Source organism: Takifugu flavidus, chromosome 16, assembly GCF_003711565.1.
Source record: "Takifugu flavidus isolate HTHZ2018 chromosome 16, ASM371156v2, whole genome shotgun sequence".
Lineage (NCBI taxonomy): Eukaryota > Metazoa > Chordata > Actinopteri > Tetraodontiformes > Tetraodontidae > Takifugu > Takifugu flavidus.
Window position 1 is genome coordinate 8,481,045 of NC_079535.1, and position 26,174 is coordinate 8,507,218.

The 26,174-nt window shown below is 46.0% G+C and overlaps 1 protein-coding gene across 5 annotated transcripts in view; it reads right to left on the reverse strand.

Moving 5' to 3' along the window:
* Positions 1 to 12,879: 12,879 nt before the first annotated feature.
* Positions 12,880 to 26,174, reverse strand: part of kif26ab (kinesin family member 26Ab) — a 55,151-nt gene continuing 41,856 nt past the window's right edge. For all 5 annotated transcript variants that reach the window (XM_057059082.1, XM_057059081.1, XM_057059083.1 and 2 more), the window contains 11 exons: positions 24,160 to 24,372; positions 23,142 to 23,235; positions 22,357 to 22,619; positions 21,309 to 21,492; positions 20,673 to 20,832; positions 20,277 to 20,439; positions 16,351 to 19,600; positions 15,969 to 16,162; positions 15,227 to 15,250; positions 14,912 to 15,062; positions 12,880 to 14,831 (listed from right to left, as the gene is read on the reverse strand). In XM_057059082.1, the coding sequence (XP_056915062.1) occupies positions 14,650 to 14,831; positions 14,912 to 15,062; positions 15,227 to 15,250; positions 15,969 to 16,162; positions 16,351 to 19,600; positions 20,277 to 20,439; positions 20,673 to 20,832; positions 21,309 to 21,492; positions 22,357 to 22,619; positions 23,142 to 23,235; positions 24,160 to 24,372 (4,878 nt within the window). In that variant the 3' untranslated portion in view covers positions 12,880 to 14,649. The remainder of the gene's footprint in view (positions 14,832 to 14,911; positions 15,063 to 15,226; positions 15,251 to 15,968; positions 16,163 to 16,350; positions 19,601 to 20,276; positions 20,440 to 20,672; positions 20,833 to 21,308; positions 21,493 to 22,356; positions 22,620 to 23,141; positions 23,236 to 24,159; positions 24,373 to 26,174) is intronic.

The following is a 26,174-nucleotide window of genomic DNA, read 5'->3' on the forward strand; positions in this document are numbered from 1 at the left end:
TTTACGCAGTATAGCACATCATTATGCTAGCTCCAAAATGGAGATCTAACACCCAGTCCTGTCTGATGGCCCCCAGCTTTTAATTAACTAAATTACTGCATACTTCTTCCCCCATTGATTACAGCTATGGGGATTGATTATTTACGTGCGCACACACACAGACACACAGACACACACACACTGCTGCGGGTATGGAAACGAGCTCTTTCTCGTGATAAAATTGTAAAAAAAAGGACGCTGCAATGCAAATATAATGTAGCATTGTGTCAGCCGCGGGGTTCAGCGCTCCGTTTGACCTCATTTGTAAATGAAATGTGCTACCGTCTCCATCAGTACAGGCATAAATGTCCTCTAACTGAAGACAAAGGACACATGTCTGGTGGTGAGCCTAACTGTCTCAATCCCAGTCACTGCGGGGTGACGCGCCTTTATCCACAGATTTAATGTTTCCGGCTGCAAACATCCTGTAGGTTGGAAGACACGTTCAGCCTCACTAAAAAACAGTATTCTGCGCACCAGAACATGCAGGCAACACAATAAACATTGTTATTCCAGTTGTAATTGCAAAATACGCATAAAAGAATAGGATCCTATTCCTGCTTTTGTTGTTTACATCTATACTTTGACTTTTAAAAATATTTATCCTGTGTATGCCATTTCAGCACATCTGTCCAGAAGCAGTCCGGCCGTGGGTTTTGGTTTCTCCGGTGCCAGCCTGGCAGCTGTATGCATATGGCACCTTTAGTGACATTCAGAAGGGGCGATTTGCAATCTGCAGCACACTGACATTCAACAGCACGAGCCTGGTGTTATGATAGGATCTCTTTCCTGTCTGGGGCGCTGAGAGATGGGCTCTGGCTGCCTCAGCCCTGCTGTCACACTGCAGCCGCCCCTCCCACCCCACATGCAACCCATGGGGTACATCTGACAACACATGATTCTCGGGCTCAGACAACAAGCTCGAGCACAGCCAGAGCGCCTTCAGCTACTGTTGACATATTCCAGGGCCCGTTTCAAAAGATTGGATTTTTGTTTTTTTGCAGGTACCCACCATTGGCCTAAACTGCTTTGCTTCAGGGCATCTGGTCGGAAAACTCAACCCACCCCTCCATCCCCATCCGTATTTTCTCCTTTCTTCATCATGTAGTAAATAGATATTGATCAGCAGAAGCATAAAAAGCACCACAGCACCACGGGAGCGCTACCACTTTGATTCATTTCCTGATAAAGTTTCACTCCATAATCTCTGCAACATAATGGACTCAGAATCCACTGCTGCATCAACAGAGGGGATTCATTTCCACCCAGAAGTTTTTTTTTCCTCCCCTTCGTGACGTGACACAGTGTTAAATCCCATTTCTGTGGAAACTTGATCCTGGCCGAGCACTCCAAACTCATCACTCAGGCCGTGCTCAGTAACCTCGGACTCATGTTTCTCCGGCAGTGATTTAACAAGTTGCAAAACGATGCTGCAGTTGGGTCGAGCCCGTGTCGATGCTGATATCTCTGCTGTTGGGCCTCCACTGGCGTCATTCAGAAACTCACACAGGTGGGGTCAGAACCGAGGTAGGAGGTGAACTATGAGCTTCTGGGAAGAACCACGGCAATCAAGGTGCTCCCAGCTTCCTGCTAACATTGAATGGAGTGATGTATATGGTGTGTAAGGAAGCCTTTTTTTCTGCAAATCCTGGATTCTGTGTGAGAAAACCTGCCCAGAACCAAACTGGTCTGTAGCCTGAACGCCTATTCACGTTCCCTTGCTCCTTTTGTCTGAGGAAGGCAGCTTCTCTGCATACGACACAAGATGTTTTAGTGAGAAAAATCAATATTTGAAGAGTCTCCGTCTGCATTTTAAGCAGTCTGTGGGGGGAAAAAAGCATACATATTCTACCCGGACTGAATTATTAATCTATATCTATGGATCTATGGATTGCCTTGTTATTATCAGACAGAATCATCACGACTATAAGAAGGTATCAGATGGACAAATGTTTCCAGGGGCGTTTCAGGTGTATCTGTCAGGCTGTTTTTCCAGGATGAGCCCATTAGGAAATCTGCTGTCACCGTCAGAGCATAGCACATAGTTGAATGTAAATGTCAAGCACATTCCATACAGTTGGTATCCCGAGTGACTGTTTATTTATTTACTCGTGCTAATTGTAATTCGGTTCACGGCGCGCCACTGCAGTAATTACTACAAGCTGCACATTGCCGGTAATTGATTTGCTGAAAACGTGGGGCAGCAGTGAGAACGCATGGATGTACATGTTGCATGAAGATGATATGCATGTTTTCATGAATTCATCTTCCTGCAGAACAGGAGCATTTGAACCAGAGGGATGGCGCTGTCACCAGTTTTAGAGCTCAGTCCAGGCTTACAGAACCATTATTTTATGGGAGCTTGACGTATAAATCGTATGTTTGTGGATTGTAGGCATTGGAGATAACAGAACTCGCAATCTGCGACACTAAAAATCCAATTATTCCCACAAAATGTTCTTGAATGCCTGTCTCATCTGATTAAAACATGATGGACAAGAGTAACACCGAGATTAACAATGATATGACAGCAAGACAATCATGGCCGACAAATGGTCAGTAATTCAATCACTGGTGCAGGACATGTCATGTCAGCCAGGCTATTGACTCTGACAGGCTGCCCCAAATGCTGTCAGACTTCTATTGACCCAGGGCACCAAAGTGCTGATGCATCACTATGTAAATTAGAATTCCCCTTCACCTTTGACCAACACTTAAAGAGGGGCAGATCGACAAATCTAGGGGGGTAAAATGAAGAGTACGGCTGGAAAACACTGACAAAATGTTTGTGTGGTTTTGTGTGTGTGTGTGTGTGTGTGTGTACTGTACCATAAGTGGTTCAGATACTGGCCTCCCTCATCTCAAAGTTGTTTTGCAATGCAATACTAAAACTTTCAATTTTTGCAGGCAGCAAAGAAGCAAATCACAAAAACCCTGCTCTAATATCAAAGAAAGAATGATGTTTAAATTCATTTCGGAACTTTCTGAGTTCATGGACATTTTGGTTACATGTATCCAGTTGCATGTATTGATAATTCAGCAGCCTAGCCGTACGTTATTATAAGATAGCCTCAGAGTATGTCGGAGATGTGAGCAATTAGGAAGGATGTTCCTACAGTTCCCATCACAACTGGCAACCACACACAGATGCCGTTCATTAAATTATTTATATCCGGCTGCAATGAACTTTGATCGAATTGATCTGGGAAGGCCTGGCTGAGATGCTCGGGATTGCTGCCACGCCACAGGAGCACCAGTTTGTCTGGACGATTCAATAAACCAGACACGAGAGCCCCTCACCGGGCCCACTGATGCCAGCACACACACACACAAAATCATGATTGGGTATTTTCTGGGTAATTGCGGTTCAAACACAATGATGGACAAATGAATGCCAGGGTTAACACCTACATTCCTGCCATTTTTTACAGCTGGAAATTACGTTATTGTCATCTTTTTTTGTTGTTTTTCCAATTGTGGCGCCATGTCTGACAAGCACGGCTGCCTCGAACATCAGTCGCTGTGTGTGAAAAGAAAAGGTGGAAGGATGGAGCTTCATCACTTTTTGTTCACGCACCAAGGACTGAAAAGAAGTGACAGGCAGTACAATCAGCACGAGCGGGGTGTGTGCGCGGCGACGCCGTGACACCTCAGCAGCGCGCGTGTGGCAGGTGCTGCCAGCCTCGAGCTGGACCGCCTTTCACCTTTACTGTAGCAGATATTATTCCAGGGCCTGCAGAGTGCAGCCGGTGTGCACACTAACACAGGGAAACCACAAAGAACAGAGAGGTGGATGTGTGTGTGTGTGTGTGTGTGTGTGTGTAGGGGGGGACAGGGGCAAGACAAGTGAAGGAGAAGGCACGGCATTCAAAAAGCCGCATGCGGCTTGTGTAAATTGGCTGATGCTGCCTCCTCTTTGCCAGATTAACTCCACAGGGCAAGGAAAAGGAGGAGGAGTGGGGAGAGGAGTGTGAGTGGGGGGCTGGGTTTAGTCCTTTCATCAAACGGCCTTTCATCCCCCCTTCTCCTTCTCCCTCGCTCTCTCTCTTTCCCTGTAAGGGAGTGCCAACACCAGAGTGGGCAACCCATTCGATGATTTCATATCAGGAAGTCGGGGCTTCGTTGTCTGCACGGAACGGCAGAAAGAACGAGCGCCGCTGCAACTCCTTCAAATTAGTGAAAACTTGAGCGTCTCCGAGGACGATCAGTCCGTCCCACCGCGCTAATCCCTGCCCCCGTGTCCTGCCGGGCTGTGTCGTTTCCAGGCCCCCACAGCCCGAGTGTTTTAATCTGTTGTGCCTGGCCTGGGGCGACGAGGCCGACCCTCTGCCCCTGAGACGGGTCTGCTGATTCTCTTTTGTGAGGGAGTCGCCTCCCCTCCTGTTTCAACCCCCTCCCCAAGCCCACTCCTGCCTTCTCTGCTCCGAGTGGGTGTAATTACATTAAGGAGTCAATGTGTGCTCACCCTTCCCCTCACTGCAGCCCTATCCTGCTGCATATCTTAGCATTAGCTTGTAGCATAATCCTAACCTGGGGCGATTATAATTGACCCGTAACCATTAGGACTGTACCGATACAAGAGCTGCTGAAGTATATGCGTAAAAATGCTAAATTGATATTATATTATTCTATATTATTATATTATTCGATACCATGTGCTCGAACATTTTCACGAGGTTTTCAAAGGCTAAAAAACAAATAAACGCTGAAAACTAAAGATCTGAAAAAGAATCTTCAAGTCAAGGGAAGAAGGAGCTCTGTGTGAATAGATTATATCTTAGGGGTTGAAGTTCAAGGCAGTAATCAGATTTGGGAATATCCACTCTGCATGGTAATTGCTTTAGAACCAAACCCAGAATCGTAATTGTCTCGCTTGATAATATCAGCGTTGAGGAACTGTTAATCCAATTCCGCTGTTCTAAAGTTGTCGTAATTGAGTTGCAGGATATCGTTTTCAGTAAATTCGCCTGGATTTCTGTGGCGCTAAATGGGGGACCTGTATGAGCACAGAACCCCGAGGGAAATCAAGAGCGTCGGCACACACAAAACAACAAGAACCGCTATATGAAAATAAAACATCGATCAGGGATTTACACGTCCTTTACAATGGAATATTCATGATGAAGATGTTATTCGTTAGCGTGTAGCAACTAAATGGATACAATAATAATCATTGGTGCATGCACAGATCTCAAAAGCAAGGTTCTGTACTGGCTTATTCAGTCATTTTAAACAGTAGCAATATTCCTTTATCAGGTTCTTTCCAGATGTAAAAAGCGGTCATATTTTCTTTTATACAAAGATTCATGGATCGGGTGTTAGTAAATGACCCGGCGGTCGGAGGAGCTCTGGTTCGAGTCCCTGTTGCTGACTGAAACACTTGAAAGGGGGACACTTCCAGAGCATTGCTGAAGTGCCCTTGAGCAAAGCACCGAACCCCTAAAAGCTCAGAGCACCCGTCAAGGGCGACTTCTTCACCCCACACTGAACCCTGAACGACTGCATGTGATGGTTGTATGTCCGCGTGTGTAACACGGTGATTCCCTCTGTTGACTCCTAGATTTTTCTTGGTTTTTTGACCTTGATGTTTCAGAGATACAATTTGCATCTGTTTTTTTTAACCCTTAAATCTGGAGATATTTTGCTTTTTTGTGGTTTTGCCAGAGCAAAAAAGGAGAACAGTCACACTGTCCATTATAGACGGCACAAAGGCAGCTGAGGCAACGTTGCTGTAACTTCTTCCACTCATGAATTATCTCAGGAAACATCAAAGTGACACAGACACATATTCAATCATGTACGACCTTCCTGAATAATTCCAGGATTGATTAGAGGGGAGTGATCAGAGCGGAGCATTTGAACCATCTGCAGGAGTTAGCAGGGCTATTCACAGAGCGGCAAAGACAGCAGACGTGTATCTGGGAGGTTTCGAAATGTTTATTCATTCTCTCCTTGTCGGGTCAAAGAAGGAATTTTGCATTGGTTCTGTCACAAGTCTAAAGGGCTCAGGTTTGTGAAGAACACCGTGGTGCCCCCAGAATCTATTCCAGACCCCCTACAAAAGCCCCGTCTGAAGTGGCTGTGAAAAGAGAGGAGATGCCTGCCTTGCTGAGACCCCGCTGCTCCATATTCATGTTCAGATTTATGGGGGGAGATTCCTCAAACACGGCAAACTCATTCAAAGCACCTTCTCTGGATACGAGCGCCCGTCTGAAGCTTGCAGGGTGGCGCTGTCATGAAAAAATAACGGGCACGCCGCTGGGTTGGAGAATAAACCTCCCCGGTTTGCCACTTGTGTCCAAAAAGAAATGCTGCAGTGCACAAAGAAGGAGCACAACATAAATAATAAGTGCTTTTCTGAGCACGTGCACAGCTACATTAGTGCATTCATGGCATCTTTAGACTGATAACTAGAGGAAAAGGAGCACAGGTTGCTTCCAGGAACAGGCTTCCTTCAGTTTCTTCATCCATCTCGGTGGTCAACCGCTGTCTGATGCTGTTGCCCCTGGCGACAATTAAATCCAGTGATCCTACGAAGAAAACACATTCAGCTTTGTGGGAAAGTGGGAAATACCACCAGAACGCGGAGCTCAACGCAGCCAAAAGAACATCCAACTGACACTTTCACAGGACTGGAACTCCCTGTGATCTGAGATCTTGTCATCATCTCGGGGCTGGCGGGCGCCCACACGCCTGATGAGAGCGGGGCAAACATGCACGGAGGCAGTTTACAAAAAAAAAGAAACAGGAAATCAAAGCAAGAGATCTGGGGAATCTTGCAGAGTTAAAAAAAAGAGGTGGGAGAAAATAAACAGTTTAATTTTGTCAGACCAGACGTGCACAGCGGCTATTTACACGTTTTCACTCGTGTTTTACGCCGAAATGCTCTGAATTAAGACGCAGAACGGAAGCGGAGTGTTTAGCGGACTATGACGTGTGCTTCTGTTTCCCTCCCGGCGAGCGTTGGTGTGTGAGCGTGGCTGCCATCATCTCCGAGTATGTGTATCGGCGTCCAGACTTGTCATCTGAGATGTTTGAGGACGCGAGCACGAGCGCAGGGCGCAGAGGACTTCTGCCTGTTGCTATCACGTTTTAATCCTCTTTGGTGGATTTGGAGGTTTGCTGGCGGTGTGATTTATGTGGCCTTGTGGCACATCACTGATGCCAGGAAAGCCCTGAATCAATATTCATGAACAACTGTGTGTGGGGGGAGGGAGGGCCGGGGAGGGGGGGGGGGGGTTGCTGCCACCCGTCCACCAAAACTCTCCAGAGTGCAGAGTCTGGATGGTGGAGCTGCTGGGGCCTTCAGGTTGCATGCCTGTAGGCAGCGGCCCACCTGTTCATCCACAGAAGCTACGTTCCCAAAGAGAAGATGAATGATTTGGAGGGAACAAAGAAATGGATGTTTTATGTGAAAGGATTCAACCTCAGACGGGTAACAGTCTGGAATCTCTGCACGCTGCAACACCAAGTACAGCAGGAAATAATATTTGAGGCACTGGAACCTGCTGCTGTCAGCAAATATCAGCCATGTGTGGTTACATCTGAGTCTTTCTCAGAAATATGCAAATACCGTCAGTATTTGCTGATATTCCTTTGATTCCTAAATCCAAAACAGCTAATTGACTATCTTATTGACCAGAGAGATCCCAGAACTTCTCCCAGTCTCCAAAAATAATAATCCAGAGCAAAGTGATGCTGAAATGCATTTAAAAGAGCAGAGAAAATCGCAGCTTTCAGCCATCTGGCGTTACAAGTAGCGGCCATTCTTTCTTTGAGGCGTCTTTGAAGCCCTGACCGTCACTTAAAGCGTTGACGTCTAAGAGAAGAAAGAAATTACTTTGTTTGTTGTCAGTCATTGTAAAACTACAGAGCAGAAGACAGCAAACAGGGGGAAAAAAATCAAGGTTCACAGGGTTAAAGCTGTTTAAACCTCTATATTCTCACTATTTTTACACATCATCTCCAATATGATCACACTTCAGCCAAAATGATGGATTTGCGCTCGTTAAATAAGAGTCTTTCCCACCGTTACACCTCTGCTCAGCAGCTTAAGTGTGAGGGGATCCAAACTCTTCATTTGTCCTCGTCCGGGAAAGGCAGCAGGATTTCACGTCCTATTAGCGATCATGGCCTAATCAATGAGCTGTGCCTTAAAACAGCTGACAGCTAATTACAAGGGCAGCTCTCCGTGCGCCACGCCATCCAGATAAGCAGCGGTAATTAAAGGAAGAAATATCCGTTGAGGGCCGTTCGTAGCACAGCAGGAGCGGCGCCGGCTAAATTGCGTGGATACTCGGGGCGAGGCCCAATTCATTCCCGTGCAAATCAATAATCATTTCATCCCCGTTACCATGGAACAACATATACTAAAACACAAGGACCATCACCTCAGGGAAACTGGCACCAGGAATAATAATAATCTTAGTGTTGCTCTCCCCAACAATGTCTCGTTGCTCCTCTTTCATTACTGCAGCAACCTGGATCGGGTCTGGTTTTATGAATCTTTGCTGTAATGATTATTGTTGCTATGACAACCAATCACCGAGCAGGTAGTGACCGGCCTCTGTGATTTAGTATATCTGTATAGTCACTCAGCTGAGCAGCACCATGACAAAAGTCAAGTCCTCGGGAAATCCTTTGACATTTAGGGAACACACACATACACACACACCCACACACACATGCACGCACACACACGCGCTCCCACGTGATCCAGCTGCTCGGCTCATTACCGCGGTGCTGAGAGGTCCTCCGGGCTGTGACGAGGGCGGAGCCGCGGGTCAAAGAGGCCAGGCTGAAGTGTCTCAGACGGAAGTCTGACAGTCAGGTGACAACACTACGGAAGATGTGTGTGATCTGTTCAAGGTTTATAATAATAGTAATAACAATAATGTCCAGGACGTTCTGGTCCACAGCTGATGAGATGAAGTACAAAACCTATTTCGGTGCATTTGGAGGAGAACTGTTGTTGTTCCGGGCAAATCAGAATACAACAAATACGAAATCATCGCTGTTTATTTGAATAGAAGAAAATATCCCCTTAAATAAATAATAAACACAAGCTCTATTTTTTTTTTAAAGCACGATTGAGACAAAAGCCTTGGTCGTGTCTCAGGATCGGGTCAATATCTCAGAGAACTCATTTGCAATATCAATATTCTTCCGTTGATGAATGAGGAGGGCTGGGAGAGGAGCGGGCTGCACCAGCCTGCCAAATAGCTCCAAAAAGACAAACAGCAGGACGTTTGCTTCCCGCCAGATGAGCTGCCATCGCAAACGCCGCTGCGAAGAGCTGCCAGCCCGCCTTTGATTAGCAGGCGCCTTGAACGCGATTGGCTCCAGCATGAATGGCGGGGGACAGGAAGGGCCTGAATGCTGTGTAATTAACCTCTTCACTTGCAGAACTCGCAACTGTTGACAGCCTCCTGTCAGCAACGTGCACCAATCAGCGTACACACAAAAAATAAATAATAATCTGACGGCGCGGCGCATTGTTGCTGACTGTTCCCAATAAGGGGCCGCTCACTGTTGCAGTGACAACGAAACGAGACTCACAGCCGCCACCATCAGCTAAACGTGTCGGTGAAAACAGCCGACGCGACGCGAAGGTGTGAGTGAGCGACAGACAAAACAGGCCGAGTGTGCGTTGGTCCATAAACGCACCGCGCCTATAAAAGTCACAACAGCTTCAATTTAACAAGGCTAAATGGAGATTTCGTTTAAATGTGACACCGTGTCCCCGTGTTTGGACATTTCAGCGTGCTGTACTTTACTAGCTTGACCTCTGAACCACGCGGGGCATGAATATGAGGACAAACACGTCGCAGCGCTGCTTGCACAAACCTTTTTTGAATCCCGTCTCCTTGGGCTACATTTAAGGTCAGCGGTGTGATGAGTCCCCCCGCGGCCCGTGACGGCCGCTCAGCAGATGGTTGGTGCTGAGAGTCGGCTCAGATCCTGCCCCGTGACTGCAGACACCAAAATGTAGGAGGCGCTGCCAGCTCGTGAAATTATCTTGGACAGACTAATTAAAAAAGATCCCTTTCAGCACACCCACCCATCTGTTTGTAGAGTACAACCCGATGGAATTCTTCGCTGTTACACATCAATATCACACCAATATCTCCACGGCAACTTATTTTGGCTTCAAATTACGCAGCATCATCTCTAAAAACAATTAATGTCCTAAAGCAGGTGACTCCAGAGTGCTGTTTGGATGTTCCCAGCCTGAAAATAAAAGCACCTTTTCCATTAACCTGATGGCGTTTCCACCCAAGAATGCATCCACAAGGAGTTTAAAACTCTCTACTTTTAAAATATCATGAATATTTATTGCTCATTAACTCCCAATTTAGGAAACCTAAACAATGTCTCCAAACAACAAGGAGTTTTAAAGATCACAGGTGTAACAAAGTCAAGGAATGACTTTTGGTTCAATCAGCCAGCAGAGAGGAAGAGTGTGAGTGTGTGAGTGGCTATTAGTGTGTGTGTCTGCATCTTCATGGACTCATTACCTCGGCAGCTTTCAGGGCAGCACACAAAAGACCGTTTGAACTTGTGACCCACATCCTGCTCCTCATTACGGTCCAAACCAGATAGGCTGGATGTGCTCCCTGATGGAAATAATAGGGGAGGTGATTCATATTACAGTTTGTACCAGCCTGTTAAATTAATCTGTGCCATGACAACCTGCAGGATACTCACAGACCACGCGTCTGTGCCCCCCCCCCCCACACCCCCAGCCTTGCTTTATGTGAGTTTACGCTAAATAACCAGGCTAAATCTTCTCAGTATCATGTAGCCGGACCTGCACAGTCACCCAGCCTGAGCTTGGAGCCCAAATGAGGCAGAACACTGCAGTTGAGCAGCTCTTAAAGTCTTCTGACTGGTTTAAAACAACTTGTACTTGCAGCCTGTTTAGAGATGAAAGTGTCAGTGGTTACGAACCTGCTGCAAGGACAGCCCTTAGCTTCCAGCTAGCTTGCAGCCACGGATAATTTAGGGACTGTTCTCCACACAGCTTGTTTTAATTATGGTGAGTAAGTGGCTGCGTTTGGTCAGGTTTATGGGACTTCTTCAAAGCGAGCAAGCTTGTTTTGGACAGGGCAATATGTGGGATGCCAGAGCCATAAATCCCCAAACTACAAACTCTAACAAAGCCCCGGGCAGATGTGAATGCACGCTGTGCCTTAAATACTTCAAAAGCCGCAGTCAACATTCCGTCCGACTCAAAACACGAGGTCACAGATAACAAACAAAAGCAATGCTTATCATTTTCCTCGCCTTAATCATAGAAGGCAATGGGATTTAAATGGTCACATGATCATCCATCTGAACGGGGAATAAAGGAGACAAAGAGCGGAAAATGTGGGTTCCAACATTGGGTCATTTCTGTGTTGAGGGAAAAGGGAAGAAGCGTCTCTTGACTTTCCACTGAACTCATTTCTATTCTCATCCAACGCCGAGCTCTATGCTAATGACTAGAGCCCCAAGGCAAAAGTGGGGCTGGGATGCATGTGTGCTGGCTGCGTTCAGCAGACTCAGCAGCCGTCAGACATCTGCAGCGTTCCCGGCCAACTGTTTCCACTCAGACGCCGACTTCCTAAGAGCAACGAGGTGCAGTCTGGGCTGTCAGGCCCTTGAGTGATTTGCCAAACAGGCTTACTGTCAGTCAGCTGGAGATTAGCGAAATTGTATTTTTTTTTAGGATGCGCTGTCCAATTTTCCATCTCAGCTGGGCTGAAGACTCAAACGTGCCTTCTCGAATGTCAAAGAATTCCGAGAGCAAAAAAATGCCCAAAGAATTCAACTGGAAGCACAGTGACCAGCTGCTCTTTCCAGTCAGCCAAATTAACCTGTATGCTTTTTGATCAAAACAGAATTAGCAGGGAGGTGGTAAGATATTATTGCTCTGCGGGGTCTGGGTCTGATCAGAGCACATGCACACGTCAATAATTCCAAACTCAACAGGGCTTCATGTTTCCCACTGAGCAGAAGACCATCCTGCAGCAATTAATCACACTGAGATGAACCAACTCTGCTTTATTTAGCCACATTCATCTCGTATTCTGCTCGCAAACTGTTTTCCTTTGTTCCTGTGGACGTAGCAACAGTGATATGACATCATGTTGATGAAAAGCATTAATGGTAGATAAAAGCTTCATTATGTACTGAAAATGGAACATGTCATTTAGTGATTTTATAAAATGCTGCTCTGCTATGTTGTTGCATGCATGTTGTGTTTTCATTGCATTCAATCCAACAAAATAGCGGGATGACTTTTTACCGGGAAGCACATAATGGTTGTAATAAATCAGACTTTTGCTCGGTCTTTCAGCTGTTTTGATAATTGCAGATGATTAAATCTCCTCTCAGTCATAATAAGCCAAACAATGGCGACGCTAATAAGGATATAAAAGGCAGGCAACAAGTCGATTGGTTGGTTTAGCTTTATCTTTATTTGGAACAATAAACTTATCTTTATAAACAGTTATCCTTAAGATGCTTTAATGTCTTTAATGGCTAAATCGAACCGTGCCTCTCAGGGTGAACAACAAATCTTTCCTTTTCAAACATCCGAAGGAAATAAAACGTTCTTCACATTCTATGTTTATGTTTTATTACAAAATTAAAAATAATTGTTTAAAAAAGATAGTAAAGGTGTTTTATATCAGACACAAGGTTGACTAGAGACTAACTTAAGATGATGCCCGACTGATTTATGAAGAGAAAATTACAAAATGCTCAATCTGCAACTGAAAGTTTGATTTTTGTTAAGTTTATGATCTTGGATGCAATTTCACTAAGTTGTGTGTGCAACAGAGGAAAGCAGGACCATTTATCATCAGTAAGAAGAAACATTTTATTCACATGTACTGTAAAAGTGAAACACAAAACTGCCATATCATACATTTATACACAGGGTTTGAAAATCCTATACAAAAACAAAGGTATTCGAAAATATGGGTTTTGATATGAAATATGACCCGAGATATTCTAATTTATTGGAAAGAGGTTCTCGGATTGGTAATTTCCACTTGTGAGCCGAGCCCTGTTTCCGGGGGAAACTGAAGTCATCGTAAAAAGTCTGAATGGTAAAAATGGAGTAAAAATCATTCTTAAAAATGATCTAAAAAAAATCTCATGCAGCATCTTCAGAGAGGGCCTGAGAGAGTACATCTTTGTCAAAGAAACAAACCAAAGTCTTGTCATATAGAAATCAAACATACCAAAGTACAACAAAGCCAGTTTGTCATCACAATCATTGCCCGGGATCGTCTTTGTTCTCGTTGCATCATTAGCGTGATTCACAGCGAGCACATTCCTGATACCGTGATTGAGTTTCCAAAGCAGCGTCACCTTCACCCACTGCACGCCTTCGCAGGAAACAGACAATTCTCAAGCCTTTGTTTTAGACACGTTATTGACTTTACTGCTCTGCCGTTTACCGAACAGAACGTGTGACCGGAGGCCTGACTGTGGGTCTGAACTTGAGCTAGCGTAATGTATCGATGCATAGAACCACGTTGCTTGCACTTAAAGAAAGCAAACAGGCCAAGAAGACCGGTGCTATCTCCCTGTGCCTCCTTTATTGTACATTGTGAAGACAGCACCCAGTACAAGGCCATTTCATGAGAAAATGGGCTCAGCGACAGTCGTTGCTATTGGTGTAGCAACCGTCATGCTAACGTCATTGGCTAGTAGAAGGACTGTTGAGGGGTTGCATGACTGTTCTGGGGCAGCAGAGAGAATAATCACCTACTGTCCATCACAGTACCACTCTGATTGATATGTTTTGGCTTAATCTCACACTTTCAGGGGGATAAACACGGGCAGGCACAGTTTGAATAAGCTCGCCACTCTACCTTAGCGCATCCGCTGAGACCCATTTCAATCAAGGCAACTGGAGGGAAAAAACATTCACTCAACCCTGCCGGCTTTCACAGGCCAGCTGGCAGGAGCTGAGTGACGACAGCAAACGCAGTCCTTGACCAGATAATACAGTTTGAAAATCTAGAAAACTACAGAGCCAGAGAGTCAACATAAGGCGCAAGAGGCTGAATGAACAATGATAAAATGCTGCTGAGGTTTCAAACAAGAGAAAAGGCAAAGTCTGGGAGGGCAATAACATTAGCTTATTGCTTTTTTTTTCTTTTTTTCTGCTTTCTTTTTTTCCCTTAAAATGATATTTGTACACACAACATAATGATATAAATACACTATACATTGCAATATAAAATATTTTTTCTTAAAAGCAATATGTTCAGGGGTTCCTTAGGTATGCTTAAGATACCTGCACCATATGAAAAAATAATGACTTAAAACAATAAAAAAAGGCACTTTCAGGTGTCATTCATTGACTCTTGAGTAAGGGATGGCCTGCCCTGCCACACAGGCATACAGCATTTGTGCTCACATTTCATTTTTCTGTCATTAAAACATGTCCGAGACAATGAGGCACTGCAGCTAGGTGGTTAAAACTTCATATTTCATGCAAATATCTTGCTCCCATCTCAGATGTTGTTACAGTGATACCTGTAGACCGGCGGCTACATTTCATCCTCCTTCCTCACTTCCTCATTCCCCTACTTCCACCTTCTCTTGTCTTCAGACCTCGACTTCCCGCCGTGCCTCCTGAGCACCAGTGGATGGAATACTGATGTCAAAGCAGGTCACCATCATGACACGGGACTTGCATAGATTGACACAGAACTCCAGCTCCTCTGTGACCTGTAGCAAAGCCTCTAGGTACTCTGGAGAATCTTTATCCAAGCTTGGGTCCAAATCAACTGTTAGAAAGCAGGAAATCCCAGTTTGTCATTGCATCCCTCATGCAGAAATGTTGCAAAAGCTTCTAGAAGCTACTTACACTCTCCGATCCACTTGTCCGGTTCCATCATTAATCGCATCTTTGTGTCTTCCAGCTCCTCCAATAACACTTCATGCTTCACCCTCAGTTCCCTCACTTGCTGCTGCCTTCTTTCCAGCATCTTTAGTTTACTGTTGAAATACTGTAGGCCCTGGGAAGTATCATTACAGAGATCACATTACAAGTGCCAGTGTGCGTCATTACGGTGTTATTACTACTAGAATTGTTACTACTACTACTACCAACAAGAATGATAACAATGCCAATATGATGCGTTTTGACTTAAAAGAAGTATTTTTATAGCAAACAACTCACCTTGTCCACATCCTGGAATGGTTGCTGAGGAGAGATAAAAATTTAAAGGGTTAGAAATAAAAGAATTTCACTTTGTTGGGACACAAAACACTGCTGCATGTGTTACCAATGTTAACTTGAAAATACTAGAGGAAAAAACAATAAAGTGATGCTGGTGAGGGTTCACTGCTTCATAATTTATAATGAACTGTAGTGATTCCTTGAAAAAGGACTCAGTTGCCAGCGATTAGAAGTGAACCTGAGTTGTGTTCTCCACCACTGCATTCATCACACATAACCAGGTCAATCTCACACCATCATCTCCTTTCATTTTTATACTCTCCCAACATCATTGGCAGTAAGCTGAGTCATCATTCACACCCAAACCAATTAACCCTCGTCTGTAAGCGCCTCTAGAACTCCCGATATTGCAGAGGAGTGCGGCTAAAATACCACCTCTGGGAATCCGACTTGGGGATTTGCCGTTGAGCCCACTGAAGGTCAGACGTCTGAGACACATAACGTCTGTCTTGTTCTTTAAAAAGCCACTGGGAAGATGTGAGCTACAATATTCCCACAAGGCGCGTCACGGTGGCACGCCTTGAATGTTTATGACATCAGTGTCACCAAGTAAGATATTCCCGAGGCTTAACCAGTTGGATTCAACGCTTCATGAACCAGATGTTACATCGTCTAAGCAAGTGTGAGAGGAAGCGCCGCCACAGACCACACCGACCACATGAGTGCGGCACCTTCGGCTCACCTCAGAGGTCTCCTCCTGCCGTCGCCTCTGGAGCCGTTCCACATCATCGATCTCATACACCTTAATCTCAAAAGGCTCCTTCAACACTCCTGACATAGGAGGCAGGTCCACCCACTGGCCTGCTGTGGCTGCCTTTTTCCCCAGAGAAGAGGTGTCCGGCAGGGGTGCGGGGATAAGCCTTCTTCTCTGGAAACCTACAAAGCCGTGCATTTGGTCAGACAGCGGCATTGGTGACACACACCCGCAAGATTTGTGAGGTGACACGCTGAGGTGAGACCACAAGTATGTGTTTAGTTCAGATTAAATGCAATATAGTATATACTATACTGTGTCTTTCTCTAATCAAAGAGAAACGGTAATCAATCAAACCATGAGTTCTCACCATTTGCTCTCTTTTTTGGATACTTGGAGGTCCTTGTTCTGCCTGAAGATGACACGCCACTCTCACTCATGGAGTCGTGGGCAGAGGAAGCACTGCCTGTGGCCTCGCTGTCACGGATCATGCTTTCATATCCACTACTGCCGCCGCTATGATAGAAGAGAGCGGTGCGGCCCATAGCTGGAGGCAGTTCACCACTCAACACGCTGCTGTTGTCACTTCCGTGGCCGCTGCTGTAGCGCTGAGGCCGTCTGGGTGCTGTGATTTTGCTGTACGGAGAGGGAAGCACAGCCGCGGGGGACTTGTCCTCACTCACGTTCACCCCGCTGTCATTTCCACTGTCTGAATCTCCGGAACCTCTCATGTGTTTGCCTGATATATTGCCCGCTGCCAGCTCACTCACACGGCTGTTGGCAGCCCTCATGGCCTGCTTTGTGCCCATAATAGTTCCTCTTCCAGGTTTACTGTTGACGGCAGCGGCAGCCCGAGGAGCTGATGTCCGTCCTGATGGTGGAAGGTTGGCGTTGGTATTTCTGGTCACAGGAGCAGCCAAAGATTTGGTGGAAGAGCTGAGACCCTTGTAGCTGTTGGCTGACAGAGATCGTGCTTTACTGCTACCGACTGCACTGAGTCCTCTGGGATTTACTGAAGCTTTAACCTGGCCTGTTCTGCTCAGAGTTCCTCCACTTTGAGACGATGGACAGGTAGCTATGGGAGAACTAGAAGAGTTAGGAATACCAAACCTCGGAATAGACTTGCTGGATTTTCCACTGTTGCTGCCCAGACTTGCCCCACTATTCTCCCTGCTAAGTGCAGCTCTGGAAACGGATGAGGACATACTGTCACATCTTTCCAGGGACATTTGACTTCCGTAATGTTGTCCAAGCTCTCCTTTTGTCCCTCTTCCTTTCAGGCTCGAGGTACCTTTGGCTGTGTTGAGGCTGGAGGTTTTGAAACTGCCAGAGTCTTCTCTGTGACGTACCTCAAGCTCATCCTCAGATGTAGCCACCCTTGGTCCAGACACTTTTCCTGCCTCCCCGTATGCTGACTTCAAGGCACTTTGGGGTAGCAGGTTCTTGGTCTTTTGGTCAAGACTTGACTTTCTCACTGGAGGTGGAGGAGGTGAAGTGCAGCCAGGTTTAGGATGATTGCTTGATTTCTGTGAGTTAGCCTTGTTGTTTTTCCCCAGAGAGGAGAATTTAAGGCTTGTGGTAGATGAAATAACATCGTGGGCTCCCTTGTTCTCTGTGGTGGAATGGATGACGGGCACTGTACCCAAGGTGGTGGCACCTCGTCTCAGTTGTGGCATTTTGCTTGGTGGATTTTTACTGGTAGATTTTTCACAGCCATCAACCACCCTCTGAGATGAGGTAGACCCCTGGCCTTTTGGCGGACGAGGGACGCTGTTGCTGTTGTTGTATGTTTTGGTGTAAGGGATACCACTAGGAGGATTTCTGAGAAATCTGCTGGTACAAGAGGAATCGGAAAACTGAGGTTCCGGGTGGTTGTTGCCCCGCTGCCAAGGATCCTCCGGCTTATTATCTTGCCTTGGTGGTTCTCTGTTGCTGCTGCTGCTACTGCTGCTATGAGAGATGGACGAGGTAGGTTTAACCTTTCGAGGAAGGCTGGAATGGACTATGGAGGGGCCCTGTGGAAGCTGAGAGGAGCTAAGTGAGTGTGCTTTCGAAATTTTAGATGTAAATCTGAGAGAGCCTTTGGCCGATTCTGGAGATGGAGGGCATTTTGTCAGAGATAGTTTACTTGAGGCGGCACTATCACTATCTACCTCGGAAAAACTAAATCCACTGTCATTTAAGGAGTTCTTTGCATCTCTAGGAGAGGGCACACAGTGAAACATATCCATGGAATTGAAGTAAAAGGCGGTCTCTGGTGCCATGTGTTTGGCCTGTGGGAGGAAAACATCTGTAGAAAGGGCCCCTTCACTCTCCAGGGTGCAGACGCTAACTTCACTCAGCCACGAGCTGATAGATGAACCTCTGCTGTCTACAGAGTTCATTGCTCCATCCTGGAGGGGTGTGACCACTGCAGTGTTCACTTCTGATCCTCCTACAGCTGACGTGTAGGCATCATATTCATCGTTGATGCTACTGATGATGCTGACAGGACGGGAACCAGAAGCCAATGCCTGAAGAGAGCAGTCACTATTGAAACTGATAATACTGGATGGTCGACCTTTGTCTTCAATATTGCCTATAGACAGCTCCTCCACCACAGTGAACACCAGCTCATCTTCTCCATTCAGCTCCACAGGTTGCTGCAAGGTGACAGTAGCTCTAAGGATGTCCCTATCTAGACATCGTTCCCTCAGGGTGGAGCGCACCTGGCACACCTCTAATGGTCCTCGGAGTGTTGGAGAGCTGTAAGGATCTCTCCTTTTCACCACGTGGTGGCTCATTCCAACTGGGGGCATTCTGGTGGTTGACCTCTCTTCATTTTCTACAGTGTGTGTGTTTGCATTGTTCTGCTGTGACGGAGGGGGAGCTGGTTTCGGCAAAGATTTCTTGTTGAAATAGATCTTCTCCCGCACAACAGGCTCGGAAATAGGCTTGTTAATGCTGTCTGATCTTTCTCCGCTTAAGCATTTTTCACCATCTGCACTGGTCCGGCATACATTTTGAACACTGTCTGCTAGTGCTGCAGGTATGCACTGTATCATGGCGTTGTCAAGTTTGGATCTGGTGACGGGGCTGCATGATGGCTGCGTTGGAGCTGATTTCGGGGACTGTTTGGGAGAGACACCCTCTTGGTTACATGAAAATGCAACAGTCTTTGGTGAAACAGAGCCTTGGATCTCCTTAGATTTGTCAGTCTTGGGGCTAGTCTGGCTGCGCTTGGCCTCTCCAACAAAGGCAGTGGGTTCCTCACTGCCATCTATACACTCTAGCCTCTCCTGTAGTTCAGCAAAGGTGTTGCATTTGAAGAAATGGTCTCTGTCCAAGGGGCCTTCTTTTACAGACCTCTTTTTGTTCAGAGAAGGGATGATTGGAACAAAAGCAGGCGGGCCCTCGTTGTCACTCAACTCCCTGTCTGAGATCGCAGCTCCTCCGGGGCCGACATAAATGACAGTATCACAAGACTGTTCACTACTGGAGGAGTAGTCTGGGTCACTAAGCATTGCAGGCAGGTCTGGGTCCAGAGCTATTGTCCGGGGATGGAAAGGCCTTAGGTGGGGTGGTCGGCGTATCCTCCCCTCCTCACAGGAACTTTCTCCCCCGGATGAACTGGATGCATACTGCAAAGCAGAGTTAGAGCAGAGTTAGCCTTTTCATTTAGGCTATGACAGTATTGCAATTCAATCTGCCCAAGTCTTTACGTCTCATGATTCATATCTGATTGATTTCTTCACAACGTCAAAGTGAGATCCATTATAGGCTAAATGCTAATTTTACTGAAATTACTGGTCGATATTTGTCTAAAGGTTAAAAGTGCAGATCAATAGAAACATTATATTAATGTCAAAAATATGAATTGCTGGATGTAGACTGCATTCTAATCACGCATAAGACCAATAGCAAATAAATTCATGTTGCCAAACCGCCTAATTATCTGAAGAATATATTTTCCTCATTCAAAGGAGCCATTTTTTCATTTTATGGCTAAAAAAAACCCATACCAGCAAAAAACCATAAAGAGTCAATCACATATATGTGATAAATGTAGTCGGTTCAACATCCCAACACTGTTCTGCATGTATAAACTGTAGATAATGTCAAATCAATTCAGCATAGCTAATGCATAAACCATTATTTCGTTATGTATGTCCTCCCTCATCTATTAGAAGGGATGCGCGTCTCACCGGAAAACTCGATTGTTGCGAGGTCTTCAAAGATCATTCGATCTCCTTAATCAAATTATTACTCACGATTACACATTTCTTTCCTCTGGTAATCAGCTTATCAGTTTATTACCTTGGATTTCTTCTTCCTCATGCGATGGATGCGAGATGCCAGCTGGATAGTATTAAGCGAGTCGGCGTAGTGAGCTGGGGAATCTGAAATGTGTGTGATCATGGTGGTTCTGCAGTTGATGTTGCCCAGGGACTCCCTCAGCAACATTGTCAGTTTGCTGTCCCTGCAGGGCATTTAAACACATGATAATTCTTAGTTAATGACACTGTGAGGTATAAAAGGAAGAAAAGAACGTCTGATACGTGATTCGACCCATAACTTGTTTAATATTGCAGTCCCACTCATTACACATATCCCTGAAAACACGTGTTGATTTGCCTTAAAAGGTGCTCATACATAAGTTATAATAGCAACACACATTTAATGACAGCTGCTGCAAAGTTTTGCTGTTCGTACCTGTAAGGGACGTGTTTGGCTCCGTTGGCTAAAGCCATGATAACATTTCCCAGCGCATTCAGAGAAAGACATAAGCCTCCACCTCCGTCTCTGCTTTTACTCAGGACCTTTTCACAGCTGCCCAGGTCGATGAGGTGCAGTCTGCTCCTTCCACCTGACACTGAACCAATGGTATGGGAGAAAAAGAGGAGGAAGCAGGTGAGTCCAGCACAGATGCTCCCTCTCTTTAGGTCATGACAGCAGCGGATGAGCTCAAACAAGATTAGACATGTGACTGTTGGAGATGTCTCCTTTCTTATATGTGAGATCCCCACACTGATGTGATGAATCATGCTGCAGACAGACTGGCAAACTGGTACCAGATGTGCAACCAGGAAGCTTCAGTGATGAGAAAACATTACATTAACTGCAATGAATTTCTGTTATAAATTCATGAATGTGGAGTTCTTTATTCCTCTTAGGAAGTGGAAAAAAATAAATATCTATATCTAGCTATATAAATATATTGACTTTGAGTAGACCCACATGTAGGTAAGATGTAAACGTTGAAACGAAATCTTCGCATGCATTAAAAATTAACTTAACATGTAACTTCTCTATCAAGGAATTAGTAAGTAGCGATGTAGCGGTACCCACTTCCTCCCTTTCCGCTTTTCTCCATGCGGTACTGATAAATGTGCAGTGTGAACAACATGTGGGAGTTGCGTCGCACGTCCTCGTCTGCGTCAGGCGTGCTGGTGCTGCGCGCAGCGATGGCTGCATCCAAGAAGAAAGCGGCTTTCTCAGCTGTTGGGGCGCGCAGCTCACTCTGGTTTTGAAGCTGCCGAGGGGATTAGGGGAGAGAGCAAGGTTAGGATGGGCAAAGTTGACCACATAGGGCTTGAGAAAAAGGACAGATGTGAAAAGGGATACCGTTAAAGAGAGAAAAGAGAGAGCGGGGAGCCAGTTAATTGGACCCCAGCATGAATTTCTAGCCCATTAGATCAGCTCTCGGGGGCAATTAAAACACCAGATATGCACACAAAGGGAAGGGGATTAAAGGAGGTAACGGTGGAGCAGGAGGCAGAGGTTCTTCCCTCACACGCACGTGATGATGGTGGAGGTGAAATACAGAAAGACAAGAGAGGGAAGAGAGAGAAGGTGGGGGCAACATGGAGAGCACTTGCATGTGGTTGCTCAGAGGAAGAACATGAAGGAGCCTCACAGAACTGCACAACCTTTGAAGTCAGAGTCCATACAGATCCCCCAAAAACAACATCTGACAGCAACACCTGTGAGTGCCTGCAAACCGACATTCTCATACCCTCCCCCAACAGCACTTGAATTGTGCTGTGCAGAGCTTGTGCTAACACCCAGGTAATAGATTCTGATGGATGCTGACAGGGGAGTCGATGCAAAGGTAAGAAGAAAGCCATCAATTCCACAGATGGTTTTAGTGGAAATCTAAAGCATGGATTTCAGGTGTGGGTAGGACAGAGTGAGACTGACTGGGAAATCCTAGGAGACCAACACACACACACACACACACACACACACATACACGTGTACACTAATGGAAAAACTCAGTTTTGAGAAGCAAAAAAGATCATAGAGAGAAGAAAAGTCAATATACAGAGCAGTATAACATGCAGAGAGGATGGAAGCATCTGGGAGCAAAGACAGAAGGCAGAGGCAGAATGCTCACCTGAGTGCCACAGATGGGATCTTCCCTCAGGTGGATCCCAGGGGACTGGCCTTCCTGCAGGCTTCCAGTTGACGCCTCTGACAGCAAGTCCTTCAGCTCTTCATCTTTCCCATAGATTTCCACTGCAGACACTCTGACGCAGAAGCGCGTTCCCGTCTTCTCCTTGCGCTCATTGATGAGCTTGAAGAGCCAGGAGATGGCACAGGGCACAATGCCGAGGCTCTGGGTGCTGCTGTCTTTGCCAATCATGGTGTAGGTCTTACCTGGTAATGGACGTAGGGATAATATTAGCTCGTCTCTGGAAGCCATCTTTACTCATGTTAAGCTAAACTTTACTGAGATTGCCTGCCTGGAACTAACACTGGGGTAATTGGGGAAAAAAATAATGGCTGACATGGGGGTTTTAGAAGTAGTGCCCGTCCCAGAAATCCTGCATTTTTTTTTTAAATAATGAAATAATCCATTCCACAAGCACTAATTCTGAACATAATTGCAGGTGGTGGACACAGCAACGTGAGGAGAGCATAGCCTTCAGCAAAAAAAAGCACTGTCCAGGCCAATTACTTAGATTTTAATTACAGGGAGAAGCTTAGATCAAGTCCTTTACCCTGCTCCCCATACACACAATCACTACCCAATCCCTTCCTCCAATTTTCTATTCCTTGACTCACACCACTGCGCTGATAACCCAATTTTGGTTTCCAAGCGTAGCTGACAAAAAGCATTGAGGGTTTTCTTTGTTGACAAATGCTGTTGTTTAATCTCTCGCCAGTGGAGGAGCTTACCGAGCTTGACTTGGCCAAAGCAGAAGATGCATCCGTCTGCACCATTCACCACGGACTGGATGACCTCAGCAACTGTCCCTGAGCACACCTCAGCCTGTGAAAGAACATCCAGAGAGCAAGCACACAGTTTAATTTACCGTACAGCCGCAAAGGTACGCGGCGAAGCCTGCACCCGTATCATAAATTAAATGGTTATTTAGCATCGCATGCACCAAATCACGTTAATGGTTTTAGTGTTTTTCATTACTCAGGGGTATAGGTGTTTATGTTTCCATCTCGGAGCTGCTACATGTAGCTCATTTTTGCAATCTGTTTCAGCATGGGTCCTCTGGGGCCGGGCTCCTGCAGCAGAGCCCCTTCCCATACATCACACAGCAAACAAGGCCTCCAACAGTAACTCGCTGTTACTGTTAGCCACCAGCCGAGCAGCTTGGCCTTCGCTCTGTGCTTGCTCTCATTTACACAGGTGTCTGACTTCCTCCATGTAGGTGGTATGATGGAAGACCTGAGGTTGGGCATCAGTGAAGAGTCTCCTATGCTTTCCTAGCTATTTAATCTTGGCATTTAATACCCAACTATGAATATTTGACACGTTTTTGAAGAAGCATATTAACAATCATTCCATTTTAATACAATTGTATTTATTCTAAGATGTGAGGAAGCCAAAACTGTTCTGATCTCCATTTACAAGAGCGTAAACTACTGGGAATGTGGGTTGTGTGTGGCAGAGGTCTGAGGTTGGATATAGTTGTCCTGTGAATGAAGAGGTTGGATATAAATGGACTGAATTCATATCATTCTCCAGGAGGCTTAAAACGTCCAGCTGTTGGGCCCTCACTGGTAAGAATGGCCCCTGACCTGAGACACACATTTCTCCTCTAAGCCTTGGCCACACCCTCTTGGCATCAACACAACCCTTTGCCCCTGGGAAGCCAAATTCCCCCACCACGCATACATGCCCGTACAGACAAACATAGAGTGCACGTAAATTCTGATAGTGTCTCCTGCTGGCCCTTACTTGTGAGGCATCCTGGGTAAAAACGGCATCGAAGGCGAATATTTTCGGGACGGCCACGGTGGCGGATCTCCTGTGTCCTGAGCCAGAGTGCGGGCTGGAGGCGGGGTCGTAGAGCGTCAGCTGCTTCTTCCTGCTGTCCACTTTCAGGAAAGACTGAGACTCCGAAGAGTCGCTGGCCTCCAGGGATGGACAGATGCGCATCATGACTTTCACCTACACCACAGTGAGGGACAACAGCAGTTAATAATTGTGTTACTAACAGCATCAGTGTTGATGGGCGCTGAAGTCTGCACGTTGACAGCTAGTCCAACATTCCCTGTCCCCCTGCAGCGTCAGTGACTGGCAGGTAGAAGCATATTAAACCTCATAAAAAGAAAATGGTGGACATCGATGTGTGTAAAGCCCCTCGCTGTGAAGGATTATCCCACTAGCGTGGTTGTTTTTCTGGACTATGAGCCGCTCGCCAGCATGGGACTGCGGGAGCATATGGCCCCCCTCTTATCCAACCCACTCGCTCTTCCTCCTCGTTCCCCTCCTCGTCCTCTTCCCGCTGCCATCTGAAAAACGCCAGCTTCAGATCAGAAAGCCCAAACCCCACCCTGTTGCATTCTCGGGCTCAACATTCAACATGTTTGACGCCTTCAACAGGTCACGGTGCCATTCTTATAGCCTGCATCATACTTTTAAATAAAATGTCTTCTTAAAACTGGAGGTGTTGATCTCAAAGGCGACCTGACAAGTTCACGCTCGTCTACTATAACTTCTTCACAAGAGCAAAGCAACGCAGCTTACTGTGTCTCATGGCGCATTGTTCAAACACTGCAAAAGATATTCCTCCAGTTCCTGTGTGTATAGCTTGTGTGGGTGTGTTTATGCGTTCCAGCAGCTCTGCTGTAGATTTTCTTACAATCTAACACCCAGAAATACACCTCAAATATATCTCTAAAAGCTCTGTGGCTATCCCACTGATAGTGACAGCAGACACAATGGGCTCCTGGGATATGTATAGCTGTCTTTGGATTCCTTGTCAACTCCCCGGGTGTTTAGTGTTGTACCAACTACATAGTGTCTATATTTGACAGCAAGTGTGAACTCAATCCGGAGCAATTTGCAAGCCTGTAAAAGTACCTAGGATGCCTCTTGGGCACCGAACTAAAAGCCCTCAACTGTCCAGAACGCTAATGCCATGTTGAAGAAAGATTGTATCCAACTCTCGAGTCGCTGGACCCTCTTTGCAGGCCCAGAAAGGGTCCATTCTTCCCCGCACTTGTGTATAAATACTGCTGCAGGCTCCAGCTCCAATCCTCTAAACAATGTTAGGGGAACTCTCAGCTCATCCTGGATTCCAGAAGCCAAGAGCAAACTCTCTTTGTACTCCACAGGGGGCTCTTATCGTGACTGACGTGTGCATATGTTGAGTAAATTACATTTAGTCCGACATATAAACTGGGCTTCCATTTGACTGCTGAGCATCTACCAGACAGCGGCTACCAGGCATGTTAATACCTCAGTTTTATTTACGCTGGCAGGGATCAGATACTGGAGGCTACAGAGGATTGGCCACACTATTTTCACACCTCAGACTCTGCACTAATGGCCCTTGCTCCCCTGTCCCTTGATGTCCCACAAAATCCATTAGTGCAGCTTTGAATTCCACCTCACCTAAAGTGTCTGGCTGAGAGAACTGACTCTAGGTCAGAATGGGAAGAGTGGAAGTATATACCCCATATATTTGATGAAAATCTGCACTCAAGAGTAAATTAGAGTCCGATAAACGTACACACACTGTGTAAAGTTATAACCCATTTAGGGCTGCACAAGTACACAAAGACAAGTAGACGAATGGGTTAGATTTTTTAAGAATTCAAAAACTGGACATTCAGCAAACATCAAGGCTCTTGATTTTATCTTTAAAGATGTTACAGTAGGTCCACACATGAGGAGGCTAATCGTGTTTTCATAAAGTCTTTGTACCAGTCGTGGATTTACAATAACTGGCAGACTCTCAACCGTCT